A 27,742-nucleotide genomic window follows, 5' to 3' on the forward strand; every position below is an offset into this window, starting at 1 on the left:
AATGCGATGCCGCAAAACTTTGGTAAAACTTCAGTTAGCTCGTAGCTCTCGTCGTGAGTGGATGTGGTCTTTGCATTTTCGTGTTCATTTTTTTTCGGTGTACCTCCGCCCCCGTCATCCCCTCAAGTGCCCCAAAGGTGTGACAGTTTGTGTGTGCATTTGACAGAATTCGCCATGGAATGTTGTCTGTGTAACGGTGTTTTGGGATAAAAACTGGTTCTTTTCTGCCCCTGCGGACGCACCTTTTCGCTACATTTCCACCTCGCATCCCATTATTAAAACATAATTCTACACATACAAATTCACAACAAAAAAGGAACTTCCATTCTGGAATTAAATCTTACCTACACCATATAGCGGGTGGAAGCAAGATGAGAACGATGCGAAGACGCTGAAAGGTAGTTTCTTCTTCTTTTTTTTTTCTTCTAACACGAAAGTGTCTGATAAAAAAAACATTGAAAGATTGAATAAAAACAAGCAATTTGTGAATGGGGAATGTTACGAAAGATCTTTTGGGATCGTTGCAATTATTTCATAAAGCACGTACTATTCACTAGTAAAAGAAAACTTATTATTGGAAATTATTTGTTGATTTTGGTTTTTTTGTTTCTTTATCTTAAGAGGATTTTAATTATTTACCATACAGAAAAAAAAAGTTATATAATGCAGTAAGGTGGAATATATCAAGGGTCAGAATAGTAATGTACTTCCCTAAATTTTTGACTATTATTCTTCTCGTCTAGACAATTTTCAATCAATACTTTTGAAAATTCGCAAAAAGAGTTCTAAAACTCTTTGACTGCGAAGTTTAGTTTGAGTTTTGTGAAAATAAAAACTTTTATATACCACTTTAATGCACTTAAAGTCAACAATGTAAAATTGCTTAGCCGATTAAACATTAGGTACCTACATAATAGTAATGGGTATATCAGCAAGTTTAATTGCTATTTTATGGCAAATGAAATTGATTATAGTTGAAAATTGTAAAACATAATTATAGGGATACCTAAGTTCACAATAAGAAATATTTATGTTTTTGGGTAAATATTTTACATAAATCACCTAAATGAGTGATGTGGCTCTAATCAAACAAATGGTGGCAGCGGTGGGTTCTTTACATGAAGCTAGTATTTACCTATTTCTGCTGTCTCCTAGAAGTTGTTGGACGATTGGAATTTAATTTTCAGGATTGATCCGACGAGTGACCTAAAATCTTTAATTTTTTGTCATTTAAGTTCTCATATTTTCTCGAATAAGACTTCTTCCCATACAAAATCGGATCTCTGTCAAAATATTAAAATTACTTAAACTCGTTAAATTTTTATGCTGAACTTAGCTGAGTTTAATTTATGTAGTATTTTCAATATTTGCTCACTTTCATTTGAGTTTTCTCTGCATATTTTTCCAATATTTTGTCACCTTGCTGAAGCAGGTGTTTCATGTTGGACGTTAAAATCAAACAACAGGCTAAAAGGTCACGGATGAATGGTCACTGGACAACATGGGTGCGAACGAATTGAGATCCGGCATATAGCAATATTCTCTTGTTAATTTCCGCTCGAAAGGTTCATCTGTCTGACCAAATGAACCATCTGTTGCCACACCAAATGCTACACTCTCGCAATATTACGTTCAATTAGGGGGTTTTTGGTTTGTGGAATACAAAATTTACTTCACTGTAGGGGAACCCGGGGTTTGTGAAATTAGATAAGAGTTTAAGATATTAAGTACTTGAATTTCCCTGTAGGAATGACTTATGCCGTCTTTTGCTGTATCTTGTTGGGAAATACTTATGTTAATTTGTGTTTGTCACTGGTAGGTTAGGTGTAGGTGCTTAGGAGTTCAAATACTGTATTTTTTTTTTAGCTCTAATCGAATAATATTTTTTCCAAGTTGCAAATAGGTAAAAGAGAAGGTTTTTAAAATCAACCGGTACATAAGAAACGTTAAACTTAAAAAAACAATCAAACGTTAAAAAGAACGTCAAACGTTAGAAAATCTATGTTTAGTTTGTGGAAGAAAAACGTCAAACTTGCACATAAACGTCAAACAGAATGTCAAACGTTAGAATTGTACTAACAAAGCCGCTAATTCGTATAAAAAATTCCCTAAGATAGCTTTACTATTCGCTATCGCTATAAACCTTGACTTTTAAATCAATAAAAGAATCTAAACAAAAATCTAGAATTTTCGTTTTTCTGAATATACCTTTTATCTTACTATTAACCCCGATATCCCCTATGTACACAATGTAGCTATTGTTTATTAAAAGAAATTACTTTTCAAAAGATTTCTTGGGATGTCAACCAATAAAGATTATTTTGAGATGTTTTGCGATTCCTTTAAAATCATTTATGTACTTGAGGTAGTACTGCGTAACCCCACTGTATTATTAAATACATTTTTCCACGTTTTTTTTTATTTCCTATTGGCATACAATTGATTTTCCAGTTGTGCTAAATTTTTCCAATTGGCAATAAATAGACTCGCCAACGTATATGGTTGGTTTTTAGCCTATAAATTGGCATTTTATCGATGAATCTGCGGGAAAATTCTTTGGTAGAAATCACATTCGTTATATACGTAAATAATACGAAATTTCCTGCAGAAAATTTTGCACCACACAAAAGGTGAACATTTTCATTGAGGTCTGCGTTGTATATATTTTAATGTCTCCTGGGGCTTGCTAAATTATTCTCTCAAGTGGAGAATATAAATCGCGGGTGTCGTTTTTGTGCAAAAAAAAAAGTTTTACTGCATACATGTACATATCCGTCACACTGGTTGAATTGTTGATTTTTTTGCACACATTTTGCCCACTAGAAAGGAGTTCAAGAGGTGTCAAATTGCATCACATATATACAGAAAATGTTTTATTAATTTAAACTTTTTTAATGGACTTGTAAAAATGAATATATTTTCCTAATAAGTATATTTCCAAAATTGCGGTTTTTTTTCTTAATTTTTGAAGAAAGAAAATTTTCATATATGGAGGGGAGGTTCAGCTGTTAAGCTTTAGTAGGTAATATAGCGCTGAAGACTTCCTAATTCGACAAATTGGCAAACCTCGAAAGTCGAATACGTATAGAAATTCTATTACATAATTTATTTATAAGCTCTACAAGCACAAAAAAGCATGTTTTTTTTCTCCTCTAAAGCGGATAACCTTCGCGATTCTCGGTGCTTTCTCACAAAACATACTCAATTTATGCATAAAACACATATATTCCATATATAATGTATTATTTGGAATTACCTGGTGGCTTCATTTCTGCACACAGACACGCAAAAGTGTGTAAATTTTTTTTGTACTTAAGAAGAGAAACTCTCATGGAGGAATTCTAATGTCACTCAAAAGCTCCCGCGGAAGAAATCACATTATATGAGATTTCTTTCACTCTTTGTGGTCTTTGTTCATTTACCAGATACACCAGCAATTTGGGAGGGAAATTTATGCTTTTGCAGGGAGTCAGTTGAGGGAGACCAAGTGGAAAAATGTGCCACTAGAATGGATCTCCTCATCCTCACCCAGACAATTTGTTTCAACAAGATTTTCCACAATTCTTTTTTTCATTCTTTATTTTATGGAACATCAGTTGCCAAATCCATTTTCAAAAAGCATTTTATTTCATGTGTTTTGGCTCAGAAGACAACATTTTTGCATTAATTCGCTTTATCTATAAAAATTATGTATAATTTTATATTGATAAGATTTTTAATGCAATGTGGAAGTAATCCAATTGTATTCTCATAGAGAAATGATAAATTCAGCTCAGAATTTCAAATAAAAAGAAAATAAAGTGATCAATAAAAGTGAATGCAAGAAATAAAATAATTGGTCAAACAAATGGTGTCAGCGGTGGGTTACTTTATATGAAACTGATATTAAGGAGGTTTATTCTGTCAAAATCTTTTTGCTTAAACATAAAAGTTGTTAAAATAAATCTTTATAAACTTGAAGAAATTTTGAATTCTGCAAATATTTTTTTTACAGAATTCAATCAATGCAAAATACAAGAAATCTGAATATCATTGAGTTCTGTTAAACGAGTTAAATGCTTCTTAATTTTTCTTTTTGATAAACTGTGAAAATAATCTTGAATTTTTATTACAATTAATTTCTCAATTAACCGTTTCTCTATATGCATATTGAAAGAAAATTATAATGAACTAAAGATAATCTCTCGCCATACATAATATTCTATTTATGAGTTAGTTTATAATTTTCACATATTCGTGACAACACTCCGTTAAGTATATACGTTTTGCATTGGCTTTTCAGACGCACGTTCCAAGCATAAATTCTTCTCAACTTGAAATGCAGAAAACCCTAAAAAATCATTTGATTTGAAGGTAAATGCAATGATTTAGAGGTGAAAAAAATATTTTACACTGAAGAGAAGCGAGTGTGCATGAATTGATTTATTATGTTGAATAATTTTGCAAAGAAAAATGCCACATAATTCACATGAAATTTCACCTCGTTATCGCCAAAGGAAGTGATTAAACTTGGACATTCTCTCTTCAGTGTATATTATACTATATTCAGAATGGCTTAGTGTAAATATTATATCATACTTATTTGCCTCATTTATTTACCTAAAGTGTGCGCATATGTTTTGAGTTGATTGTAATGTATTTATTGAGTGATTTATACTAAAATAAAATTCACCAAGTCCACGTGCCATTATAGATTATGTTTTTTTTTCTTCTGTAAAGTAGGTATCTCTCGCGTTGTTTCCATGAGAAAAGAAAATTTCATGTCACGTGAAGACGTGACGAATGTAGTTTTTTTTTTAAGACAGATTTTATCTTGTTGATAAAATCATCTGCTGATGGGTTATACATTTCAGTTCAAAAGGGAAGGAATAATATAAACTTCATTCAAACAAATCATTACAATTGATCAAACAATTTCTCGTGAGATTGTCGATCATGCTGTTGACTCATTGAATATTATTTTGTGACTCTTTTCACCTCTATCGCGACAGCCTTCAGTATGTATTGTATACGTTCCTCACGATGTGTCCACAAATGATTGTTGTTTTGGTGTTTTGAGTGCGATTGTTAATGCCTTCGGGGAATTTTGCGAATTATGATATTTTTAGCTCTTTCAGTTGTATTTTCTATAACAAAAAAAAGACTCGTCTTTAAGAATTGGAATATGATGATGTTTATATACCTATTATTTTCAAATGAACTAAATATAAATTTACAAAGATTAAACCGCAAGTTTTGTAATTGATACCTGGCGCCATTTTTCAAATATTTGAGGTTAAGCTGTGAAGCGTCCTTTTGTTATGAGAGAAAAACTTAATGAGAAAACTTATTAAAACAAAAAGACGCTACGTCCTTTAACCTCAAAAAAATTTGGCGGGATATTAAGTTATACTCTTTCCATTTAGTTGAGAAATTGATTTTTCTGCTTTCTCAGCATAAACAACAAATATTTTCTACTTATTTTTTGATAAGAAAACTCGAGCAAAAAGCAAGATATGGTTAATCTGGCATATAAATCACGCACTTTTGGATAACATTCCAATTCCAAATGATATTTAATGGGAAAAGAATGAAAAGAATGCAAAGTATTTTGCTATGTACAATTGAACATCGTGCAGAATGGCAATTTCGCACAAAGTTGTTGTATTGGTGAGATAGAAGATGGGGCTTTGCCATGAACTTGATTTAATGCGAGATCTGTGTACACCGCAAAGAACTTCAATGAAAGTCAAACGTGGTGAAAATTTCTCTCTCTCACCAAAACGTTGAAAGATGATGGGAAAAGAGAATGCCACACTCGTGAAATTAATCTATTTCTAGCCAAAGAGACATTTGATCTTTTCCACAAGACTGAAAATTGATCATTTCGTTCTAGTTTAGTTTTGTGGGAAAGCTCTATAGTCGGTTTAATGTTTTTTTTTTCTTATGAAAAGATTTTATCTTTTAATATTCATTTTGAAGGGAATGATTTCGTGAAATCATTTTAAAGGAAGTAGTCCTTTAAATTTTGATAAAGAATGTTCATTTTTCTATTTTAATGTTTAAATATTTTTACAGCAAAAAATTCCATTCGATATTCCAAAGAAGCAACCACCTTTCATATCGCACTTTCCAAGGTTTAATTTTAATCCCCAAAATATGTCAGCAATGCTAGATGAGGGCACTCAGAGTGAAAGAAGAAAAAATCATGAAGGATTTATGTGAGTCGATGGGCATTAGTGTGAATTTTACCGAAAGCTATTTTTAATAGTAAAATTGCTTCTTACATTTCAACTTCTTTCTCTTCCGCTCTTTTATGCTCATCATCATCATGGTTGTCGTTGTCGTTTTTTTTTCTTCATCTCACACTGCTCAAGTTCATTCACCTTTGCCATTTTGCATGCAAGAACCGGTGAAAATATTATTTGATGCTTTGAGGGGTTTTCTTGATTAAAATGTTATTTATTTATTAAAGAAAAACATTAAGAGCATTTTTTTCTTTAATTGAAAATTATACCTCAGCATTCATGATTGCAATCCATCCATGATTTTGATTGCCTTTTGTGAAGAACTCGTTGATCGAGTTTTTTTTACGTGTAAGTTCTTATGAGACAAAAAAGAAATCTGATGTAATTAAATGTTGATTTTTTTTGTACATGTTTTAAGACTTTAACACTTGTTGCTGTCTTTGAACTTTCTATTTTAATGTGAGACATTCAATCAATCATGACACTCTTGAGGTCTCCTTTCTGTCTCGCGTAAATGATCTCGCGAACTCGCGAAGAATTTCTCACCCACGATCTCTTGATGAAATTGAAAACTTGTCATTCCTTCATGCAAATTTTTCATTATTTTTTTGTTGTTTGCAAAACTTGGTGGGAATGGTAAAATTTTGTAATTTATATGGGAGATTTTTTCTTCTTTCATCTCTGTTCATGATCGACTTTTTTTCTCATCTTTCAATGCCAAATTTGACATGGAATTTCACAGAGCAAGTCTCCAAAACAATTCCTTTTACGGGGTTAAATTGAGTGACGTGTGTAGATTGAGATTATGGTCAATGGAGAAAAAAAAGAGTACAGACGCTGAAGAAGAGGAGAAAAAACACGTACATAGCATAAGTGAAGCATTTTGTTTTGAGAATGAAGATTTAATTGATTCTCGCGCAAAAGATCAAGAGATTGGGGTCGTTTTGAAGAGGAGCCTGAAAAAAAAGCGAATAATAAAATGATAATCTCTTAATATTAAGAGGGTGGATCCCACCGCTGCCACCATTTGTTTTGAAATTCTTCTAAAAGATTTCACAGAGTGTGCCCTAATACTTTTTTTTCATTCTTCGCGAACATAATGTCTCGATGAGTGTGTGGACACGAGAATGTATGCTAAATTAGTCACTTCTTCTTCTTTCAATTCACTCAAACAATGGGTACAAAAGGGCAGCGTGATTAAATTGTCAAGAGAAGCAGAGAAGCAGAGAAACGCCCCCAAAAGTGTGTGATCTTTTTGTCTGGGCAATCACGAAGAATGGAACGCGCGCATCTTGTGATGAAATAAAGTGGCTCTCTTTTTTTGTGTTTTCTCTCTTTCTTTCTCCCGCCTTTCGTGACACATTCCTCTCGTGTCCCAAAGTGATCACTTCCGGTTCATTCCCATCCAATTTCTTCATCACTCTTCAACCGGAGAATGTTGCAATTCCGTAGAGTTTGCTCTTTCCCGGGTGCCAAGATCACGGGTGGAATTTTGCAATGTGCTCTAAAGAAATTCGTGATCTCGCGAAGGGAATTTTGTGTGCGCGATCTCATTTGCGATCTTCGCAACGATCGTTGTGATGAGAAGTTTTTACAAGAAAAAAAAAAGAATTTCTCCATGCAACATAGAGAGGGAGCGATATTGGCAAAATGGAGCAAAATGTAAAGTGCTTTTTCGAAAGGCGCACACACATGAAGAATTGAAAAATTCCATGAGAATTTCTCACATTCTCCACGATCTTTCATCATTTTTTTTAAAACATGTTTGTGTGTGTATGTTCGCATTCTCACTGAGAGAAGTGCATTTTCCGCTTTGTTTTATTTTCATGATTGTAGCATGAATGAATATAATTTTACCTTCTTCGTCACTTCTTTTTTATTTATGTCATTCCTCAAGATTTATCATTCTACAATTGTTACTTTCAATTGTTTAGCTTGTTATTTATGGAAATTTTTGCGTGTTTTACTCATTTTGAACTAATTGCAGAAATATCGTTGAGAAATGTTTTCTTTTGTAGATGGGTCGATGAACTTGATGAATAAATATTGAGAGAAAAGGTGGAATTTTCCTTTCATATTGAACCTTCTTCAGGCATTTAATAAAATGGAAATTCAACGCCTTCTTTTGCAATATATGTAGGTACTATTTATTTACGTGTGTTTAATTTTTTTTATTTCAATAAATTCCACTTTCATCTGCATTAATCAACTGGTCGAGAATTCTCTAAGAGTGAAAAACTCCCGTGATAAACTCCTGAAGGCTTTAGCGATTTAAAAGAAATGTGAAAACCGGGAAAGTCTTACGGGAGTTTATCGCGGATGTATTATTTTTCTTAGGGGATCATTCTCACGTGAAGTTTTCCTCACTTTTTCCCTGCAAAAAGCCTTCGGGAGTTTATCACGAGAGTTTTTTCCTCTTAGAGAATACAGCCTCTGGTTACTTATAGATCTTAGATTATCTGTTTGAAATCGAACTTATTTTTATTTTTCATTTTAAATCGCTTCGTTTTGTAAAGTCAGATCCCAGACGAAGACCCAATTTTACATAAAACTCCAGTAATCCTTAAACACTTTCTTGTTCGATCTATTAATATAATGGCGGCTTCTTGATATTCTTCAATCTCGTTCAATCGACCCCATTTTGCCATTCTCTATTGTTGTAGATTACAAATTCTCTCCCAATCTCCCAATGCGACCTGAAAAAAAGGTGAAAATATTACGTGAGATAGTTAAATTTCATTACATTCATTGACAAACTGATAAGATAAATAATGTTTTTCTAACGTCTCCCTCTCACCTTGTTTTCCATTTTTTACCTCCTTTGCACCGTACCGCGATAAAAAATTGCCTCTACACGCATATTTTTTGCCGGTCAGAGTATAAAATGTTTGAGGTACTTTGAATGGTCTGAATAGCAAATTTACTATCTATTCTGTTTAATCAGTAATGCTGCATACGTAAATGGTGTGTGTTGGTTTTCCTCCACTTTGCTCATATACATACACCAATGGTGGTGGGACGAGGGAAGACTATGAGCCATTAATTAGTAATTCATCTGTTTGGAAGAAGTAAAGAATGGGAGTGTGGTGCGCTCTTTGGAAGCTCAAAAACTGTGACAATGTTTCTCCTCTTGCGGCTTCAATTGTTTGTAAATTTTGTGTCAATTCCAACTGCGTGGTTCTCTCTTTCCCCATTACGGAGTTGGTCGCATCTGAAGAGGCTTTGGGGGAATTTTTGTATATTAGTTGGTATACCACAATCGTGGCATACCAAGTATTGTAATCGTCGGAAAAACCGACCATCTCAGATCGGACTCAAACTTGGTATGAGCACGTTTTAGACATCCCACATTACGAAAATGGTGGTGGAAAAAAAAATGTTCCGGCCGGCCGGCCTGCCGGCCGGCTTTCCGGCCGGCCTGCCGTCCGGGACTCCACACTTTGCCATATATCTCAAGAACGATTACAGATAGAGACTTCCGGTTTGAAGTTTTCTATAGAAATGTGGGTGTAAATTTTCATTTTTTTGCATTTTCAAAATCCAAGATGGCCGCCATCCGCCATTTTGAAATACTGTCAACCACTTTCCTTATAGCTAGAGGTCTGAAATTTTAGTATGTTGTAGAGGTCAGTGAGACGTTTTCATCAATAATTCATACTTGACAATCGCTCAAGCCGTTTAGCAAATATGGCGGCCTAAAGCAAAAAGTGTTTTTTCGATATATCTCGAGAACGGCTTGACCGATTTTGACCATCTTGGTATCAAATGAAAGGTATTGCGAAGCCCTACAACTATCTAGAACATTCCAAGTTTCAAAAACATCCGCAAGAGGCGCTAAAAACAAAAACAAAAATTGCCTAACTTTAAGGGGCAATATCTCCGAATCCCCATTAGGCAAATCTTTTAAATTTTAATATGTTGTAGCCTGACTCAATATCTTTCACCAGTCCAAAAATAAAGAAAATCTATGTCGCCGTTTAGAAGATATAGCCATTTGAAAAATTATTGAATTTGAAAAGTTCTAAAAGCCATATCTCTTGAACGACTAGTTCAATTTTGCTCAACTTGGTATCAAATTAAAGATTTTGCAATTCTCTACAATTTTCTAGAACATCAAAATCTCTACAACCATTCCTTAAGGTCAAAAAATGCCAAAAACTGTTTTGGTGAATCAAAAATCCGCCATTTTGTGTTTTAGAGGTGACCTTCAAAATAATTGAGACATATATCAAATGATAGCTTATTTCAATACCTTTCCAGAACTAGTCAAGAAATTTCTGTATGTGCAATAGAACTTGAGATATAACCATTTTTGTCTTTCGAATTGATGAATTTCATAAAAAAAATCAACTTTGCCTACTAATACTACTTAAAAATTAAATTACAACGCATAGACTGACCCATCCGCGTTGTGGTATACCAACTCTTATAACTGGACGCGTTTTGATTGACTTATTTATTTGCTTTTTTAGCTCATCTCTTCTTTAGTCTCACGAGACACTTGTCTAAATTCAGAAGATTAAAAAAAATGTCTTTCAAGTGGGATTTACTGTGAGAACTATTAGGACTTTTGTTAATGTACAGAATTTTTTTCTCTAAGAAAGTTATCTCACTAAAGCATTTTTAATACTTATTGTCAGTTTAAATCTGAGCAAATTGTTTCAGTGATTGCCACTTTCTTGAATCCCTTGATCTTCAAGAGAAGCTTGTGCTTCAGGAACTTCATTTTTAATGGCTTATTGGGACAAAAAAAAGTCAGAACGTCTCCTTTGGTATCTTATTATTTAAAAATTTAACGCATTTCACACTATGGAAAACCAAATAAATTAATTTTAAGCTGAAAAATAGCTTGTTTCAGCGTATGAGCTTATGATCCAATGTACGTGAAACAATTAAACAATAAATTGCATAGATCGCAAAAATCTCAAAATATCGCAAAAAATGCTCAATGATCGACAAATTCTTCAGACAAAATATAGATTTATTTTTAGGAATTACCTCGTCTTCATTCCAATCATGCTATTTGCTATGCGATAATATTGATTAAAACATCAGCTAATAAAATCATATCGATGATGTCAGCGAAAACTTGTAAAATTTTCACTCCATCACTAATTTGGCTTTTTTTTGTGTGTCTTTTCTTCGTTCCAGATGTCAACTTTGATGAATTTAGCGTAGCAAAAGTAAAGGTGAAGAAGTTCTTGGACTGAAGGAGAGTTTGGGGTGGAAGTTTAGAAAGAAGGATTAACGATGATGAATGGATTTAGATTGAATGAAAATGATGAGGAACAAACACAGAATACACTTAAACCACCACTTGCACTCAGGATAAATGGAAGTGGAAAAACAGTGGAAAATCGAGAAAATTTTGCAGGTGAGTCTTATTTTGAAAAGTTTTTATTTAAATTTTAACTGACTTTTAAAGGATTTTCAAAAGAATTTTAATATTTAACAATATCAATGAAATTTTTCAAGATCTTTTAGAAATTCATTTTAATTTGAAATTATGCTTTCGATGTAAATTGCCTTCCATAAAATTACTCTCTTAACTATTTCTGCAAAATACTTCAGACATGACATTTTCATGGAATTTCCTCGCAGTAAACTAGCAATTTACGAAAATTTCACTCAATTGGTAAACTATTTGTATGTATGTACGGTATCTATGTAATATGTATGTGTATTTGGCATAATCAATGAGGGACAATTGCAAGAGTTTAGATGAAACTTTCTACCGGAAAAAAAAACATTGAGAAAATTCAAGCTATTTAACTCAAAATTCACGGATCAGTGGCACGAAAGTGAAGATAGAAGAAAAAAAACCTTCGTGGGCGAGTTTTTTTTTTAAATGGTAAATATGAGCTTGAAATCGAAACCATACTTCTTGATGAGGAAGAAATAAAAAGAGAGAGAGAAGGCATCTCTACAAACATTAATTAAATCATCTTCCATTGTGTAATGCCATTAAAAGAAACATCAATGAATTGAAATGTATTTCAACGGGGGCTGAATGGGCTATAAATGTTCGTTTTTTTTTGGGCAGTGAGTGGCAAAATTATTAAAATTAAATACCTTGTTAACAAAGTTTCTTTTTCCTCCCGCGGGCAAAGGGAGGACGGGGAGGAAATGCGCGATACCTCGAGCGCCACAGGTCCACCCACAGGGGTTCAATTCAAAGAGAATGTGAAGCAAATTGTTTTACCTCAACAAGTGTGGTGCTTCCACTTACGAAAATTATTTACTCACTAAATTTGCATAGAATCTGTCGGAGTTTTTTTTTTTATATTCATTTCCATTGTCATACAAATATACTGACGCGATGAGGTAAGTGCCAATTTGTTGTGAAACGTCCTCGGGAAGAGTGAGAAAAAAATTCATTTAAAATTTTTAGGTGCGCATTCTTCAAATACAAATCATTTTGCAAATGCCAGAGAATCGAAAAATAATTATATTCAAGTTGCAGAATTAATTTTGTGGCTAAGAGATAATATAAAACGTATATAGGGGACAATGGGGTAATTTTAAGCACATTTGCACATCTGGCAGTATGTACCTTTAGCATTAAATATCTTTGTCGTGAAAGATTTCATTCAAGTTTCCGTATATTTTGACGTCATTAGAGGAAAAACTGGGGACTCGGTAAATTTTATATGAAACTTAAAAAAAAAACTATAGGTAATAGACTCCTAAAGAGGCTTTTCATTTTACACAGAGATCAACTGAAAAAAGCTGGCAAAGACATGCCTAAAAATGTAAATCATCCTTTGAATATTGTCTTTTTTGGTTGCTATTAACCCTTTAGAGTTTTTTTTTGGTTATACGCTGACCAAAACGTGAAACATTTTATGTATTTTTCCAATTATTTATGAATTTAATTGTTTTTCCAAGTTATAAATGCATCAAATTCACGCAAAAGAGGCCAAAGAAGACGTTCTGACTGAAAAAAAGTCCTCTAAAAGCATCGTGATAAATAGAGCTCATGTTTCAATATTTCAATGTTTCACGTGGACGCGAAAGAGTTAAAGAAACATACTCTCTGATGTTTCACCGATGATATTTGAAAGATTTTTCAAAAAATTTTTAAAAAATTGATATGTATACATATAGGGATGACTGAAGCAAAAAATATTTAAAAAAAAGAACAATTTACTATAAAATATCCCTTATCGTAAAAAAAACAAATATTTTCATAGAACTTCGGAAAAAATATTTCTAATTTTTTTGTTCTTTCACCCCAAATTCCCCTATACCAAGTATCTTTAAAAGACTCTTTTATTTAGTAAATAAATTAGCAGTATCCACTCTTAAATTTTTTTCCTCTAAAAACTCTTAATAAAATCCCCTAAAATTCTTTTAAACACTATACTTACTGAGTTTTCTTTTAATAAAGAATATCTTCGAGAATCTCCAGATTCAAACACTGTAAATTTATTCTGTTAATAGAAGGTTTATTGAAATTGAGCTTCATTGCAAAATTAATCATTGCTCCGTGTTATTGAACCCTCCACGATAAATCAAACACTTTAAATTTCTCACTCAATCAATATTTTCCATGTTGCCTTGAGAATAAATTCTGCAGGAGGATTCATCACAGAATATAATATTCTCTCCCACTTTTACTCTGATGTACATATACGTTCCATTTGTGTACAGAAAAACGAAGAAAGAACTATATGGGAATAATATTTTATGTTTTCATGGAATGAAAGAGGGTGGAAGGGGGGGGGGGGGCATAAAATACACACAAATATAGAGAAAAAATAGGCGTAAGCAAAAAGAGGTGGAAATATGATGAAGATTGAAATATTAATGGAAAAATCATCATGAGTCTAGACATTGTATCTCTATCTCTCTCTCTCTTGGTTCACTCTAAAAATAGGAGCTTTTTCTCCCTTTTCTCACATCCTTTTGCATACTTCTCAGTGCCTACAATGAGGGGGGGGGAGAAGCAGGGAAACTCCACTTTTGTTGGGGAAAATTGATGAGAAAATTCCTGTCTTGCGCAAGAATGGAAAATGGTAACAGTGTGACCCAATGCGGGTGCGCACACCATAAATGATGGATTTTCCGTGGGTGGTAAATGTGCGTTTTCCTCGTACATTACTGTGATACACGCATAGGGTCACCCTGTGGCTTTCCCGGCTTCCATTCATTTGTGTTTTCCTTTCTCTCCAAAATGAAAATACTCCAGTTTGATGGAGACACTCATTCGCGTCGCATTTAATTTTTTTGCTAGAAAAATATTTTAAGCTTTTTTCCATTATATTTTGGGACATTTTCTCGCGGGGGAAAATAAGGTGTTTTCACGTGAATTTAATAACCCTCCGTAAAAGTACAAATTTTCATGGTTTTCCATCGTGAAAATAAAGCTCCCTGAGGAGCTTCTTAGTTAGAAAATTTTACTACATTTTATACTGTGATGTCTTAGTGGAGCTTTTCTTTTCTTTAACACATTACTACTTGTGTCTTTGAGCTTTTAAAGGAGCTTTTTTCTCTTCTTGAGGAAGAGCAGTTGAGTTCTTTTTTTCTATCAATTAGTGGAAATGTGCAATAATCAAGCGGCTTAACCAAGTGGAAAATGATGATGAGCTTTGCCCCAGTGTCCGTGTAGTTGACAGTGAAATAAAATAAATCCCGCATTGGGCACAAAAAAGCTAAATTTTCACGAGAATTTCAATGAATCCGTCCGGTGGTGACTCGTATGACATTCAATTCGGTTGCTTTTTGTAGCTCAAGGACGCAGAGAAATTTAGGTGAACGCAGAAAGGTGTTTTTTGGGACAACTAAAAGCAGGGAAAGGGAAGTTCTACTAGAACGGGGCCAGAATGTCGTGTGGAGAGCAAGTTCAAGGTGGAAAGGGTGGGATGGAAAAAAGAATGGCCGAGGAAAAATGCGAAGGGTGGCTTAGCACCAATGGTGATGACGACACAATGACCGGAGTTCTCAATGCGTGGAGTAAGAATTCTATATATGTACCTACATAGTAATTTGTCATTTTCACCCCACAATTAATAATTTCTCCCTATTAGAGGGTGAGGGAGTGCGTGCGAAAATAGAGGGGAAAATGCCTCAAATACATACATTTATATAGCAAAAATAGTTTGCAGTGAGTGATGGAAATCTGTTGCTTTCCCACGATTTGTTTGGAATTTTCATTGATATTGGACTTTCCCTCAAGTAGAACAGACCATCTCTTCATATACATATAGAATTTTCTATGAAGCGGAAAATATACTTTCGCATGATTTTTTTAATCGATTTTAAGAGATATTTTAAATTTTCTTTTAGGCTTTAAATTCAGAATAATTTTTATTCATTTAAACCTTATTTGGTTAAGAATTAACTTTTTAGACAATTTTGAATATATAATATACAAATTTATTTACAAGTTTAAATATTTACATTATGTTACAATTTCTTTCTTAACTAAGTATTTCCAAAACAAGATTGTTTACACTTCGTTTTCATATTTACAGTTTTTATAATTTACATATGTATACAATTGCTCTCAATTTTACAGTTTTTAGCTTTAAAGGTTTAGACAATTTTGAAACAAGGGGTGTTTATCTGAGTAAATATTTTCGGATTATTCGTCAAGAAAAAAAATTTTGATTATTCGTAAAAATTCAGATAATTCTTTGAGAAGATTCAAATTATTTGCTAAGATTCAGACTAGTCGTCAAAAAATTCGGATTATTCGGTAAAATTCAGACTCTGTCAAAATTCAGATTATTCTCAAAATTTGACATATTCGTCAAGAAAATTCTGATTATTCTTCGAGAAGATTCAGATTATTTGCTAAGATTCGGATTATTCGTCAATTAGATTTGGATTATTCGGTTAAATTCAATTCAGATTATTCGTTAATATTTGAATTATTCGGTCAAAATTCAGATATTCTCAAAATTCGAACTATTCGACAAAAAAATTCAAATTATTCGGCAAGATAATAGATGATTCTGTAAAGTAAATCGAAATATTCGACAGATAAACACACCTTGTTTTAAGATCAAACTTTGCAAGAATTAAAGAAAAAATCTTTTTTTTTGTACAATTCAATAGATGAGATGCTGGAGTCGGAGAAAAGTAGCCTTGTGGGGCGAGTGCATGATCTCGAGAAGCGCGTCCTTACGCAACAGGATGAAATTGTGTGCCTGAGATCAACACTCGCAGATGTTTTGCGGCGTGTCAATCAGCTCGAAGGGCAAGTTGAGCGGGGAACACCCTCAACTGGTCGTAGTGCCCCGAGTACACCGGCACGCAATGGAGGCTCCTTCTCGGCCCGTGCTAGTCCAACCCCATACAGTCAGGCCCCCGGGCCGACAGATTGGAAGCTGCGGAAGCCAATGGTGCGTCAGGGGAGTACAGCAGAGGCACGTCGGAGTGCTACACTGCATCATACGCGCTCCAAAACGAGCCATCAGTCAAATGGTTCATTACATTCGGATGGAACACCGAGTAGTACGTCTGTTTCACCGGCTCCATCACCCTCACCACGACCCAACACGTCTCAGGGACTCCTGCAGACCCACACAGGCTTGGGGAAACGATGGAATTCCACGGGGGATTTCAACACACAATCACCCCTTCAGGCCAGGTGAGTTTGTGATTGTTTTTTCTTTTTATTTTCATTTCATTTCCGTCTTTCAAAGTGATTGCAAGTCTTTCTCTTTTTGTTTTGTTGTTTGTTGAAGATGGTATACAACAAGGAACTAAGAGATTCTTTATCTCATAATCTTCTCAATTTCATACAATAAATTTACATTTTCTACTAAAAACGAAAATCATATTTTTACGTTAATATTGTAATTTTAGTTTTAATAGACGCAGAAAGGAATATTCAATAGGATGTGTTAAACTAAAATCGCATTATACTATAGGACTCAAGGATTAAAAATAATAATTTATTAAACCATATTAACAGCTGTTGTACTCAAATTAGCAGTTTTTGAAAATTTTTGCAAATGAAACGTTTTTTTATTTTATTTTTAAAAAGTTTGACGTTTGTTCTCTAACGTTTGACGTTTCTTTTGTAACATTTGACGATTCTCTTTTGACATTTGGCGTTTTTTGTTTGAAACTTGTGACGTTTATTAATTTTTTGACGTTTCCTTTGTAACCTATAACACATTTGTTTTTTTTTTTATTTTCGACATTTTGAGAACTTTACATTAATTTTCCTAAAGTCTGATGTTTGGCGTTTTATCTAACATTTGACATTATTGGTTTGACATTTACGTTTTTTCTTCTAACTTTTGACGTATGTTTCCTAACGTTTCATTATTGGTATATTATATCTTTTGAGACTTCAGTAAATATAACGTTCTTTTTATCTAACGATGAGATTTATTCAAAAATTTTGACATTTTTTCCTTAAGTTTCAAATTCATTTTAAGAATACGTATTTATTTTCACAAGATTTAACATTTCTTTACTAACTTTCCATCGTTAGGAAATCATTTTTTTTCTACTTTATTAAGGTGATTTTTATTCCTGACGTAATTTCTTTAGGCATCTGAAAGAAAATCAGTGTTGTCTCAACTTTTAGTGTTCTTAGACAACCAAAAATCCTTCTAACAATGTTAAAAATTACAAAAAAAATACATTTTACTTCTTAACTTTTAAAATATTCTCATTCATTGAACATCTGCTCATAAAATAAGTTTTAAATAAAATCAAAACTCATGATTGTTTCAATATCTATGTGTATGAGTAAATTGCAAAATTAATTAATCACTCATTCTGTATTTCTTTTGATTTGTTGCTTTCTGTGACTGTCAATAAATCACTCACCCGCTTAGAAAATGAATGAATGAATTGGCGAAAGTCATACAACAACCAAAACATTTTATATGTCTCTCTGTAACCAAAAGATTTATATCTCTCTCTATGTCTCTTCTCATCTCTTTACTTTACACACAAAAAAAAATAATCTTCCCTCTCAATGTTTAATCAGAAGTTTGTTTACCCTGATTTTTTTTTGCCTCCATTTTATTTTATTTTATTTTATTTCTTTTGCATTGTGTGTGTTATGTCGTGATACCCGGATGAATTGCAACAGATTGGCGACCAAGTCGCTCCTCAATTTGGCCTCGAAATCTCCAGTGGGGCATGTTTTCAGGCATGGGTATGTTTTATTTTTTTTTCTTTTTATTTTGAATATTTTATCTGCTTTTTAGAGGCCTTTAATTTGCATTTTTTGGCATGATATTTGCAATATAGTTTGTGGTGTTTAGTGCTTTTTATGCTTATTTTTTTTGACTCTATGGGATTTCGGCTCTATGGGTGATTTATTTGTATATAAATTATATCAACGCAATGAGCCACAACAGAGATTTTTTTGCATTTAAAATTCTCCCAAAAAGAGTGTGGAGTTCAAGGTGATGTTGTTGCTATATATGGGAAAGAAGAAAAATAAAAAAAAATCCACCAACATCCCGCAGTGTAATTGGCGCATTCATCAAAAGATCACTCAACAATGCGAAATCCCCAATTCTTCTGCAAATATACATCAAAATGTTGGACTTTTTTTTGCTCAATCTTTTCAGGGGGGTTTTAGAAGAAAGATAAATAGACGTTTTTTCACAAATGATTGACCTTTAAGACGATCTAAGAAGCACAAAATGTCTTTTAAGAGTTTTTCTCTTAAAAAGAGTCTCCACTTAAAATGTGGGACAGAATTCCCTCAATTAGCAATGACACACTTCTCTTAATATTAAGAAGCTACTCATGCGTTTCCCTCGTTTCCTTGCACGTGCTAAATTCCTAAATATAGAAACGAATTTCTTAAAAATTTTAATTAATTAATTGCATTTAATCATCAATTTCCGCAACAAGAACTTTATTCTTCAATGTCAATACCACAAATAGGAATAATATTAATTTTCTCATCACAATAAATTGGTGTCAATTGAAATTCCATAAATTGTGATGAAGATGTGATGCCGGAGATGAAGAGGAAATTGAAATATCATCCTAAAAGAGCGCGCGCAATTGTATTGAATACTCCCACGTCTCACAAAAAAGTCAAAGAAAATTAACAAAAAAAAAACGAAACATTCAATAGATCTTCAGTGAATTATTAATGAGAAGAAGCTCCAAAAGATGATGAGGGTGGGGATTATTTTGTAATGTAATTCATGCCAATTAGTGGTGTTTCAGGGCATTGATTTATGTTGATGTCTATAGCTACTTTTTGAATTAATTTTTCATGAGAATGTCCTGCACAATTGCTTAAGAATCAATCAAAAAGAAATCAAAGGCTTAAACTCGAAGGATTTTTCCGAGTTTTGGTGTTATGTAAATGACTGATAGTTTAGCCAAAGAAATATTAGATTAAAGTTTTATAAATTAGGCGAGTTAATAATTTAATAAAGAAGGAGATTATGCAGTAATATATGAGAAAAAATTTCATTAGGGGGTTGTCTAGGTAAGAATAATTTTATAGAGGATGAAAAAAGAATAATAAATAGCCAAAGAAACTTCGCATTTTCCACCAGAATCAGCTGGAAAAAAACAGCAAAGATTCGCTAAAAAAATGGGAAATAGTAAAGTGGCCATCTTGTTTTTTTTATCTCTTCCAAAGATGAAACATGAAGATTTCTTCCTCAATAACATGATGAAACATTATTACGAGTGTTTCACGCATTAAAAGTAAAAGAGAACAAAAAAATGTGACGTCAGTGAACAAAACATATGCTTCGGTGCTTCAAAGAATACATTTTATTTTGTAAATATCACAAAAACATCAATTGAAACTTCAATGATGTTTTATATATTTAAAGGGAATGAGAGATACAATGGAGGCGTGGCTTATGAATGTTTTCGCTAATTTTTCTCAACTTTCGAACTAATTTTACGTTCTTATCACACAAAAGTTCCAAGTAGGTGTTTGATGGTATCTACAATACAAAAAAAACCACATTAAAATAGCCTTTTTGATTGAAATTTCTCTTCAATTTCTCAAGCAAAATAAATAAATGTTCTGTTCAAGCATTTCGCCGAAAGTCATAACTTTTGTCCAGAGTTTTTTTTCCATTATATTAAAATCACATCGATGTGCTAATAATTCTTATATGGATTGTCCTTGAGAGAAAGAAGAAGAAAAAAAAGATCATAATGTCTTATGCAATGCGCATCAATTTCTGACCGTCGCAATAGATTTTCCTTCAATATTTCTTCATTGCATCTCCTTTGCGACATTCTCAACACTAAGAGGGTAATTTTTTGACCAATTTTCTCCCCACTCTCATTTGTGGAGCACTTGAGCTTCTTACACAAAAACGTACACCGGAGAGTCAGTCAATTGTTGTGTGTCTCCGTGTGAGGAAGTAAAAATAAATTAGTGAAGAATTTTTTTTCTTCGTGTATCTGTGAATCTATTTAGTGAGAGAAAGAAAAATATTTTTTCCAAATTGAAAAGGAATTTTCCCCATAAATATTCTTTAAAAATAAATATATTTTAAAAGAAATTCGGGAAGATTATTCTGAAGAAGAATTTGCAAGAAAAGTGGGTCGTTGAAGAGAATTCAGTGGCAAAAAGTTACACCAAAGAAAGACCAAAGAGAGCTGAAAAAAAGAAAACCTCAACACTGATAAACAGTTAATTTCTTGAAGACACAATGGCAAGGTTGGTGGCTTTTTTGGGCACATATACGCCGAAAAATAAGATTAATAAACCGCAATAAAAGTCTGCAGTAAAATATAGAGGAATTGCGATGCGGTGAAAAGGGCGAAGAGCACTAAAATTCATTCACTGCATCAATGAGAAAATATCTCTATTATTTCATTGGAGAGAATAACATCGCTCTGGCGTTCTCTCGCGAAATGAATGGTACTTTCCGGCGATTTGACCATGAATCACTTCCAACAGTCATTTTGCAAAAAATAGAATCAGCTGAGAGAGGGGAAATAGTATATATAAAAATAGCGGAGATTCGGGTAGTTTCAGACATTTTTATTACAAAATTGAATTATGTTGTGCTTTTTCGAAAGGCTGATCCACAAAGAACTGACCTAAATCATTTATTTATTTATTTTACGTTTTTTTGAATCTCAAAAAATTCTTAATATTGTGTTAGATTCTGATAAAAACCTTTTCTTTTCTTTCCTTACAATTCGTTAGTTATAAGTTTTTGACATTTTATTTCTTTCTTTAAATGAGCTTCTGAAAGAAAATTACTTTTTCAGGCCTCTTTAAAGTTCTATCTGACTGTTTTCTGGAGCAACTAATTCTTCGTTTTTCTTTAATAGAACAACAGAACAATTTAAAAACTCTATCTAAAACTCTAACTCTTTGTTAGAAAAGAAAAAAAAAGAAGATTTTTATCAAAATCTATCCCATTGTTCAAAATCCATTCAAGAATTTTTCCTAAAGTAGAATATGTGGAAAACTACTGACCCAGAAATTTATTTCAATTTATTAATGTGATTATATTGACAAAAATATCAGAAGATTTTTAGATTTATCACATAGGATCGAATTAATTAGGTCATAAGACTCTCAAAATGAATAAACTCCTTCACTATATAATACTGAATTTATCTCACAATTGCCCCGATCTCCTGTAATATAAAAAATACTGACATATTTGAGAGTTTCACGTGAATGATTTAATTTGCAATAGCTTATGATGACTCTATCTTTTTGTAAGATCGTTTTTTGTATACCCTTCATGGCGAGAATTCTCCTGGGAAGGTCAATTTATGTGTTCTTATGTTGACTCTTAACTTAAGAGATTTTGCCAGTTGTGCGTTAATGAAATTTTTTATCTTTTAGTGGGAATTCAAATAATAGTTTTCATCCCTTTAATAATTAATTCATTGCTTTAGATAATTAATTGATAATTTTGCTTTAGATAACTAACTTTCAGAAATTAATTAACTTAGAATTAGAAAAAGCAACACCTTATATTAGATTCTTATAAAGTATCCCACCGCTGGCACCATTTGTTAGATTGATATTTTTGTTTGTTTTTTTTTATCTATCAATTTTTACTAATAAGTAATAGGTCGATGGGGTGGCTTCTAGAATTTAAATATGAGAACTAGAAGTTGCAGAAAGAATTAAAAAACAATATTTATGTATTCTTAGTACCCATACAACAAGTTACAACGAGGATGATGGTACCGTGAAGCTCTTCCTTCGTGGTAGACCTGTAATTTTCCACGCACCAACAGACGTACGAGATTCTTATGATATCTCAAAGGTTCGTAAGCCCTGAGAATGTCCCTTTTAATTCCATTAAGAATTCCTAATCATTGCAATTCCCTTTAGGTCAATCCAGCGCCATCTCGAAAATTGAGGCTTGACTGGGTGTATGGATATCGTGGGCGTGATTGTCGTGCCAATTTGCATCAGATGCCAACGGGTGAGATGGCGTACTTCGTAGCAGCCGCTGTGGTGTTGTACAATGCCGAAGAGCAAACCCAGCGACACTACTTGGGGCACACGGATGATGTGCGTAGCCTCGCTGTGCACCCTAATAAACTCCTTGTAGCCACGGGGCAGTGTGCTGGGCATGAGAGACGCGACGGTATGCCCCATATTCGTGTATGGAATTCCGTCTCACTCACAACTGTGTCTGTAATTGGGGTTGGGGAATTTGCTGGCTCTGTCAATTGTCTCTCCTTCTCACGAGCGGACGCCGGGGCATACCTTGTGGCTGTTGATGATGCTCCCGATCGTACAATAAGTGTCTGGGAGTGGCAAAGGGGTGAAAAAGGTATGTCCTTTTGAGGGTTGTCTTCGATGCAATAGCTCTAACTTCTTCTTGTTCCTCAATTTAGGACATCGTATTACGGAGACAAAGTGTTCAGTGGACACAATTGTTGGAGCAGAATTCCATCCGCTGGATCGGAATCAAATTGTGACGATCGGGAAGAATCACATTTGCTTCTGGACATTGGATCAAGGTGGGGCGCTGTACAAACGCATGGGGGTGTTTGAGGGGCGCGATAAACCCAAATATGTGACCTGTATGACCTTCACCGCTAATGGAGACACAGTGACGGGAGATTCAAATGGGAATGTCATAGTCTGGGGTAGAGGGACCAATACAATTGCCAAATTTATCAGGTAAGTCAGACAATTGGTTCTATTCAGAGACCAAGAAATCCTTGAAATCGTTAAAATTTCAAGGATTTCTTGATCTCTGAAAAGGACATAATAATAAAAAAAAAATCTTTGTTTTTTTTTTATTGATCTACAATTTGGCATTGATTGGGTGCTGTATTACACGAGCCAAAATATCAGGAGTTCATTTATTAAGTTTTTATGCTCCCGGTGTTCGTCAGAGGAAAATTCTCGCTCACCCAAGGAAAAGCAGCAATTTGTGCCAAAGCTTTCGAGCCTAATAGTGGCTCTTCTTCAGTGGTTTTGCTTGTTGTCACTATTAGGCTCGAAAACTTTGGCACAAATTGCTGCTTTTCCTTGGGTGAGCAGGAATTTTTCTCTGACGAACACCGGAAGCATAAAAAACAAATTCAATACGTAAGAAAAAAGAAGTTCATTTATTAATTTCATCCTCTGTTCATCGATAATTTGTGGCCTCTTGGCTCAAACCAGGGATTTCAAATAACCCCTTTAAAAAATTAGTCGGCGTTAAGTCTTGTAATCTTTCCGGCCACAAAAAGTCTTCCACGACGTTGGATAAGCATCTCAGGGAATGCATCTTTCAAAATGAGTATAGTAGCAGCCGTGTGGGCTGTAGCACCATCTTGTTGAAAGGTATTCTCAACTCCCAGATCCCTCAAAATTGAGATTTAGAATTCTGTAATTATGTTCTGTAGCGGTTCTTTTTAAGGAGTGCTGCCACCTTCATCTTTGAAAAAATATGGTCCTATATTCTGTTTGATAAGGAAAGTACTTATCGAAATCTTTGAGAAAGAGGTCGTACTTGACCAATAACTTCAAAACATTTCTTATTCCACTGTTTTATTTATTAAGAGGTTTATTCTTACTCTCTTCTTCAAACGCGGGAATTCATAATGCTAGAATGAATCGTTTCTATCACGTTCGTTAATCGAATTTTTTTCAAATTGCTGAAAGATATTCCCCTCGAAACAATGCAAAGTTTTCCTTTAATAGAGCTATTTCCTCAGAATGACCAACATAAGATGAATTGAGAGTGGACACAGAAGCTGAATTATTCTTATTTTTCGAAAGAATCACAGCTAAAACCAAAAATATTTTTTTCATTGATTTATTTAATTTGTTTTTTATTCCGGCATTCGCTGCAGGTCCTTTAAATATTTAATTATACGGGCATAATTTGCCCATAGTACCTCCAGTTCTGAAAAATTAAGAATAAAAACAAACAAAAATTTAGCGCTTATGTAAAAAAAAATTTTTTCACTCACCTGCATCACCCACTTTTTCATTTCTTGACTAACGCTACGTACATTTAATTTTACTTTTATTATCGCCTGCTGAGCTTGGGATCAAAATTTTGCTTGATCCTGAAGAGATTATCTTCGATTTAAAAGAATAAACGTTTTAGAGCTGAATTTTAATTCAGGTGATTATTTTAAGTGCTTTTTGTTCAATTTCAACTAGTGTTCAAATTGAACAAAAAGCACGTAAAACAATGTTAACCCAGACTGGCAGTGAATTGAAAGTGCATTTATTGTAGTAATAAATACCTTTAAGTATATAGGCACGGATTTGTGGAGGCTACAGAACAACTATTCTTCCGGATATGCCCAGAAAGATTTGCAAACGTTTACACGTGAATTTGAGAAGTGACAGGTGGACATTTGTCTACCCATCAAGAATTAGAAAATGCAAATTCCGAGGAATTTCCTCGGACATGTACCGCCGTAGAGGTTGCTTAGTATTATGTTTCGTCTCTGTTTCATTATGTTTCAAATAGTGAAACGTGACTATTGTGGAGCAGTTACGTTAACTTTTAAATTAAAATCTGTTTACACAACGGAACTGCTCTTTATTTTTTTTTTAATGTTGGCCAGTTACCATTAAATATTAAAAAAAAATAAACATTTCTTCCAGACGCGTCCATGATGGTTCAATCTTCTCCCTTTGTGCCCTCAAGGATGGCGGAATTGTGTCGGGTGGTGGAAAGGATGGGCGTCTTGTGCTGTTTGATGCGGATCTCAATGTCTTGGGTGCCCAGGCGGCCATTGAGCCCCACTTTGGGGGTATTCGTGTTGTCTCCGAGGGGCGCGGGACGCAACTTCTGGTCGGTACAACGCGCAATTGCATCCTCACTGGATCCTTGGAGTTGGGACTCTCACCCGTCGTCATGGGGCACACAGATGAACTTTGGGGTCTTGCAACGCATCCCACACTCCCGCACTTTGTCACCGGTGGACGTGATCGTTTGCTGCAGATGTGGGACTCACTGTCGCATTCGGTGGTGTGGAGTAAGGACATTGGGGAGCAAGTGCAGTCGTGCTGTTTCTCCCCAATGGGGGAGACAATCTGCGTGGGTGGTGTTTCCGGACGATGGATGACATTTGATTCCACAACGCGTGAATTGCTCGATGAGCATGTTGATGGGCAGGAAGCCATTCAAGTGGTGCGCTTCTCACCTGATGGTACCTTCCTGGCGCTCGGATCACGTGACAATGGGATCTATGTGTATCAAGTGAATGGCAATGGGAGGCGCTACTCCAAAATTGGAAAGTGTTCTGTAAGTTTTCTGCTGAGAGATCTGTCGGAGGATCAATGTTGGTTCTACTAATTACATAAAAAAAAATTCTTTTCAGGGACATTCGAGCTTTGTAACGCATCTAGATTGGTCAGAAGATAGTAAAGTCTTCAGAACAAATTCAGGAGACTATGAACTTCTTTTCTGTAAGTTTGTGGAAATTGATGGAAGAGTTCAAAAGCTAATTTTTTCCTTGATTGATTTGCCATTTTTAAGGGAATCCCACAACATGTCGGCAAATGACAAATCCATCAAGTCTCCGAGATAATACATGGGCTACACATTCCTGCACCCTGACATTTGAAAGTTTAGGTATTTGGCCAGAAAATGCAGATGGAACGGATGTTAACACCGCAGCACGGAGTCATGATGCTAAACTCATGGCAACGGGGGATGATTGGGGTAAAGTGAAGCTCTACAGTTATCCGGCATGTCAGCCAAAGGTAAGAAACAACTCAAGAAGAAAAGAGTTTCAGCGCCACCTGTTAGAGAGCATTAAAAAATGATTTTCTTATGAAATCCGTTAAATTTTAAATCTTTTGATTTTGAAATTGAAATTTTAACATTTTTCTCTGTTTTTTGTGCAGTCTCTGGCGCATGTTGGATGTGGCCATAGTAGCCACGTGACAGCCGTGGAATTCCTTCGGGAGGATGCGAGGCTCATTTCAACCGGAGGACATGATACGAGTGTCATGCAATGGACTATTGGCTGAGGATTAAGGACAGCTCGCTCATCGAAGCGAAGGTAACGATTTCTTTGCATTTTTTCTGATTTATTTTAATAAATTTTCATCATGAATGTTCTTTTTTTGCTCACAGCCACAGTCGACAACATAGAAAAGCCTTTATCAAGCAATCCAGCTCAATTTCTGTAATTTAGTAAAATGAACCACTTATAAAATAAGGGATTGTCTGTGTGTGCATGCGCGATGGTAGTGTTTGGTGGACATTTGTGTATTAATTCATAATACCCAAAAGTTAGAAGAAGGAAAATCAGGCAAAAGACAATTTTTCTACAAACAACAAAAGTTATAATTTTTTTTTTATAAAGGAAAACAATTAATTTTGCAACAATCCTCAGTGTTTAAGAAAGAAAAGAAATGAGAAAAAATTAGTTTATAATTTAATTTTAAGTTAATTTGCATTTCAAAATCAAAAGAAAATGGGGTTTAATTTTTTTTCTATCGCTCAATATTCATTTTGTTGTATAAAATGCTATATATACCCTACCTTATATACTTTTAAATGTGCCTTAATTTCTATATACAACATACAACATAAGTTAAAAAAAAACAAACGAGGCGTTACATGCGGATTAAAGCACAAAAGAAATCCGCAACTAATGGATTAGCCGCTGTAGTGAAGCGTAAATGAAAAAAAAAAGGATATGAAAAGGTAATTTACGTGTGAAAATCACTTTCTTACTCTGGAATAAAATTTAAAGAAAAATACAACATTAAACATGAAACGTAATAAAAAAAATCTCTGAAATCTTTAAAAAAAAAAGTGTTTTCTTATTCATTTTCTTCGTTCAAAAGTCTGAAATTACAGATGGTGTCGAAATCTGCAAATGATTCCGAGTTTGGTCATTCGTCTTCAGAAAGGCCAGATTCGCATTCTAACATCCTCATATTTTCTTTCTCGCTGGTCACACTTAGGGCAACCATACTTTCCTTTTTGTTTTGGAAGGCTCATCGCAAACACATAATAGAATTTTGAAGACATTTTGCAGTTTTTCCCATTGCAGTTGTTATTCTACCGATTTGTGTTACTCCGGTTTCGTCCATATTGTAAATTCTGCTTGGGTCAAAATTGTAGGTGTCGATCATAAAACATAATATTTTT

At 34.0% G+C, this 27,742-nt stretch overlaps 3 protein-coding genes across 5 annotated transcripts in view; all 3 read left to right on the forward strand.

The window, feature by feature from the left end:
* The window catches only part of LOC129795035 (probable asparagine--tRNA ligase, mitochondrial), a 1,173,171-nt gene that overhangs the window by 1,115,379 nt on the left and 30,050 nt on the right, over window positions 1–27,742 (forward strand). The gene's annotated exons all lie outside the window — the stretch shown is intronic.
* LOC129795002 (sodium-dependent nutrient amino acid transporter 1-like) overlaps window positions 1–27,742 on the forward strand; it is an 899,230-nt gene that overhangs the window by 841,438 nt on the left and 30,050 nt on the right. The window lies entirely within an intron of this gene.
* LOC129794985 (echinoderm microtubule-associated protein-like 2) lies at window positions 58–27,263 on the forward strand. 3 transcript variants are annotated; one of them, XM_055835963.1, is made up of 13 exons: window positions 58–398; window positions 8,246–8,363; window positions 11,379–11,601; window positions 16,290–16,824; window positions 18,289–18,354; window positions 22,321–22,435; window positions 22,504–22,951; window positions 23,016–23,304; window positions 25,237–25,879; window positions 25,956–26,043; window positions 26,114–26,340; window positions 26,485–26,642; window positions 26,717–27,263. In XM_055835963.1, exons 3-12 carry the CDS (start codon window positions 11,478–11,480, stop codon window positions 26,608–26,610), a joined length of 2,661 nt encoding a protein of 886 aa, XP_055691938.1. In that variant the 5' UTR covers window positions 58–398; window positions 8,246–8,363; window positions 11,379–11,477; the 3' UTR covers window positions 26,611–26,642; window positions 26,717–27,263. The 3 variants fall into 3 exon arrangements, with proteins under 3 accessions (XP_055691938.1, XP_055691936.1, XP_055691939.1); XM_055835961.1 differs by lacking the exon at window positions 8,246–8,363; XM_055835964.1 differs by lacking the exons at window positions 8,246–8,363; window positions 18,289–18,354.

This window comes from Lutzomyia longipalpis, chromosome 4 (genome assembly GCF_024334085.1).
Source record: "Lutzomyia longipalpis isolate SR_M1_2022 chromosome 4, ASM2433408v1".
Classification (NCBI taxonomy): Eukaryota; Metazoa; Arthropoda; class Insecta; order Diptera; family Psychodidae; genus Lutzomyia; species Lutzomyia longipalpis.

What these genes read in the sequence shown, in the direction of transcription:
- LOC129794985 (XM_055835963.1), top strand. Translation starts at nt 11,478, where the DNA reads ATGATGAATGGATTTAGATTGAATGAAAATGATGAGGAACAAACACAG. An exon ending in GTGGCAAAGGGGTGAAAAAG is followed by an intron (nt 22,952 to 23,015) that starts GTATGTCCTTTT and finishes TCCTCAATTTAG; the next exon opens with GACATCGTATTACGGAGACA. An exon ending in ACAATTGCCAAATTTATCAG is followed by an intron (nt 23,305 to 25,236) that starts GTAAGTCAGACA and finishes CATTTCTTCCAG; the next exon opens with ACGCGTCCATGATGGTTCAA.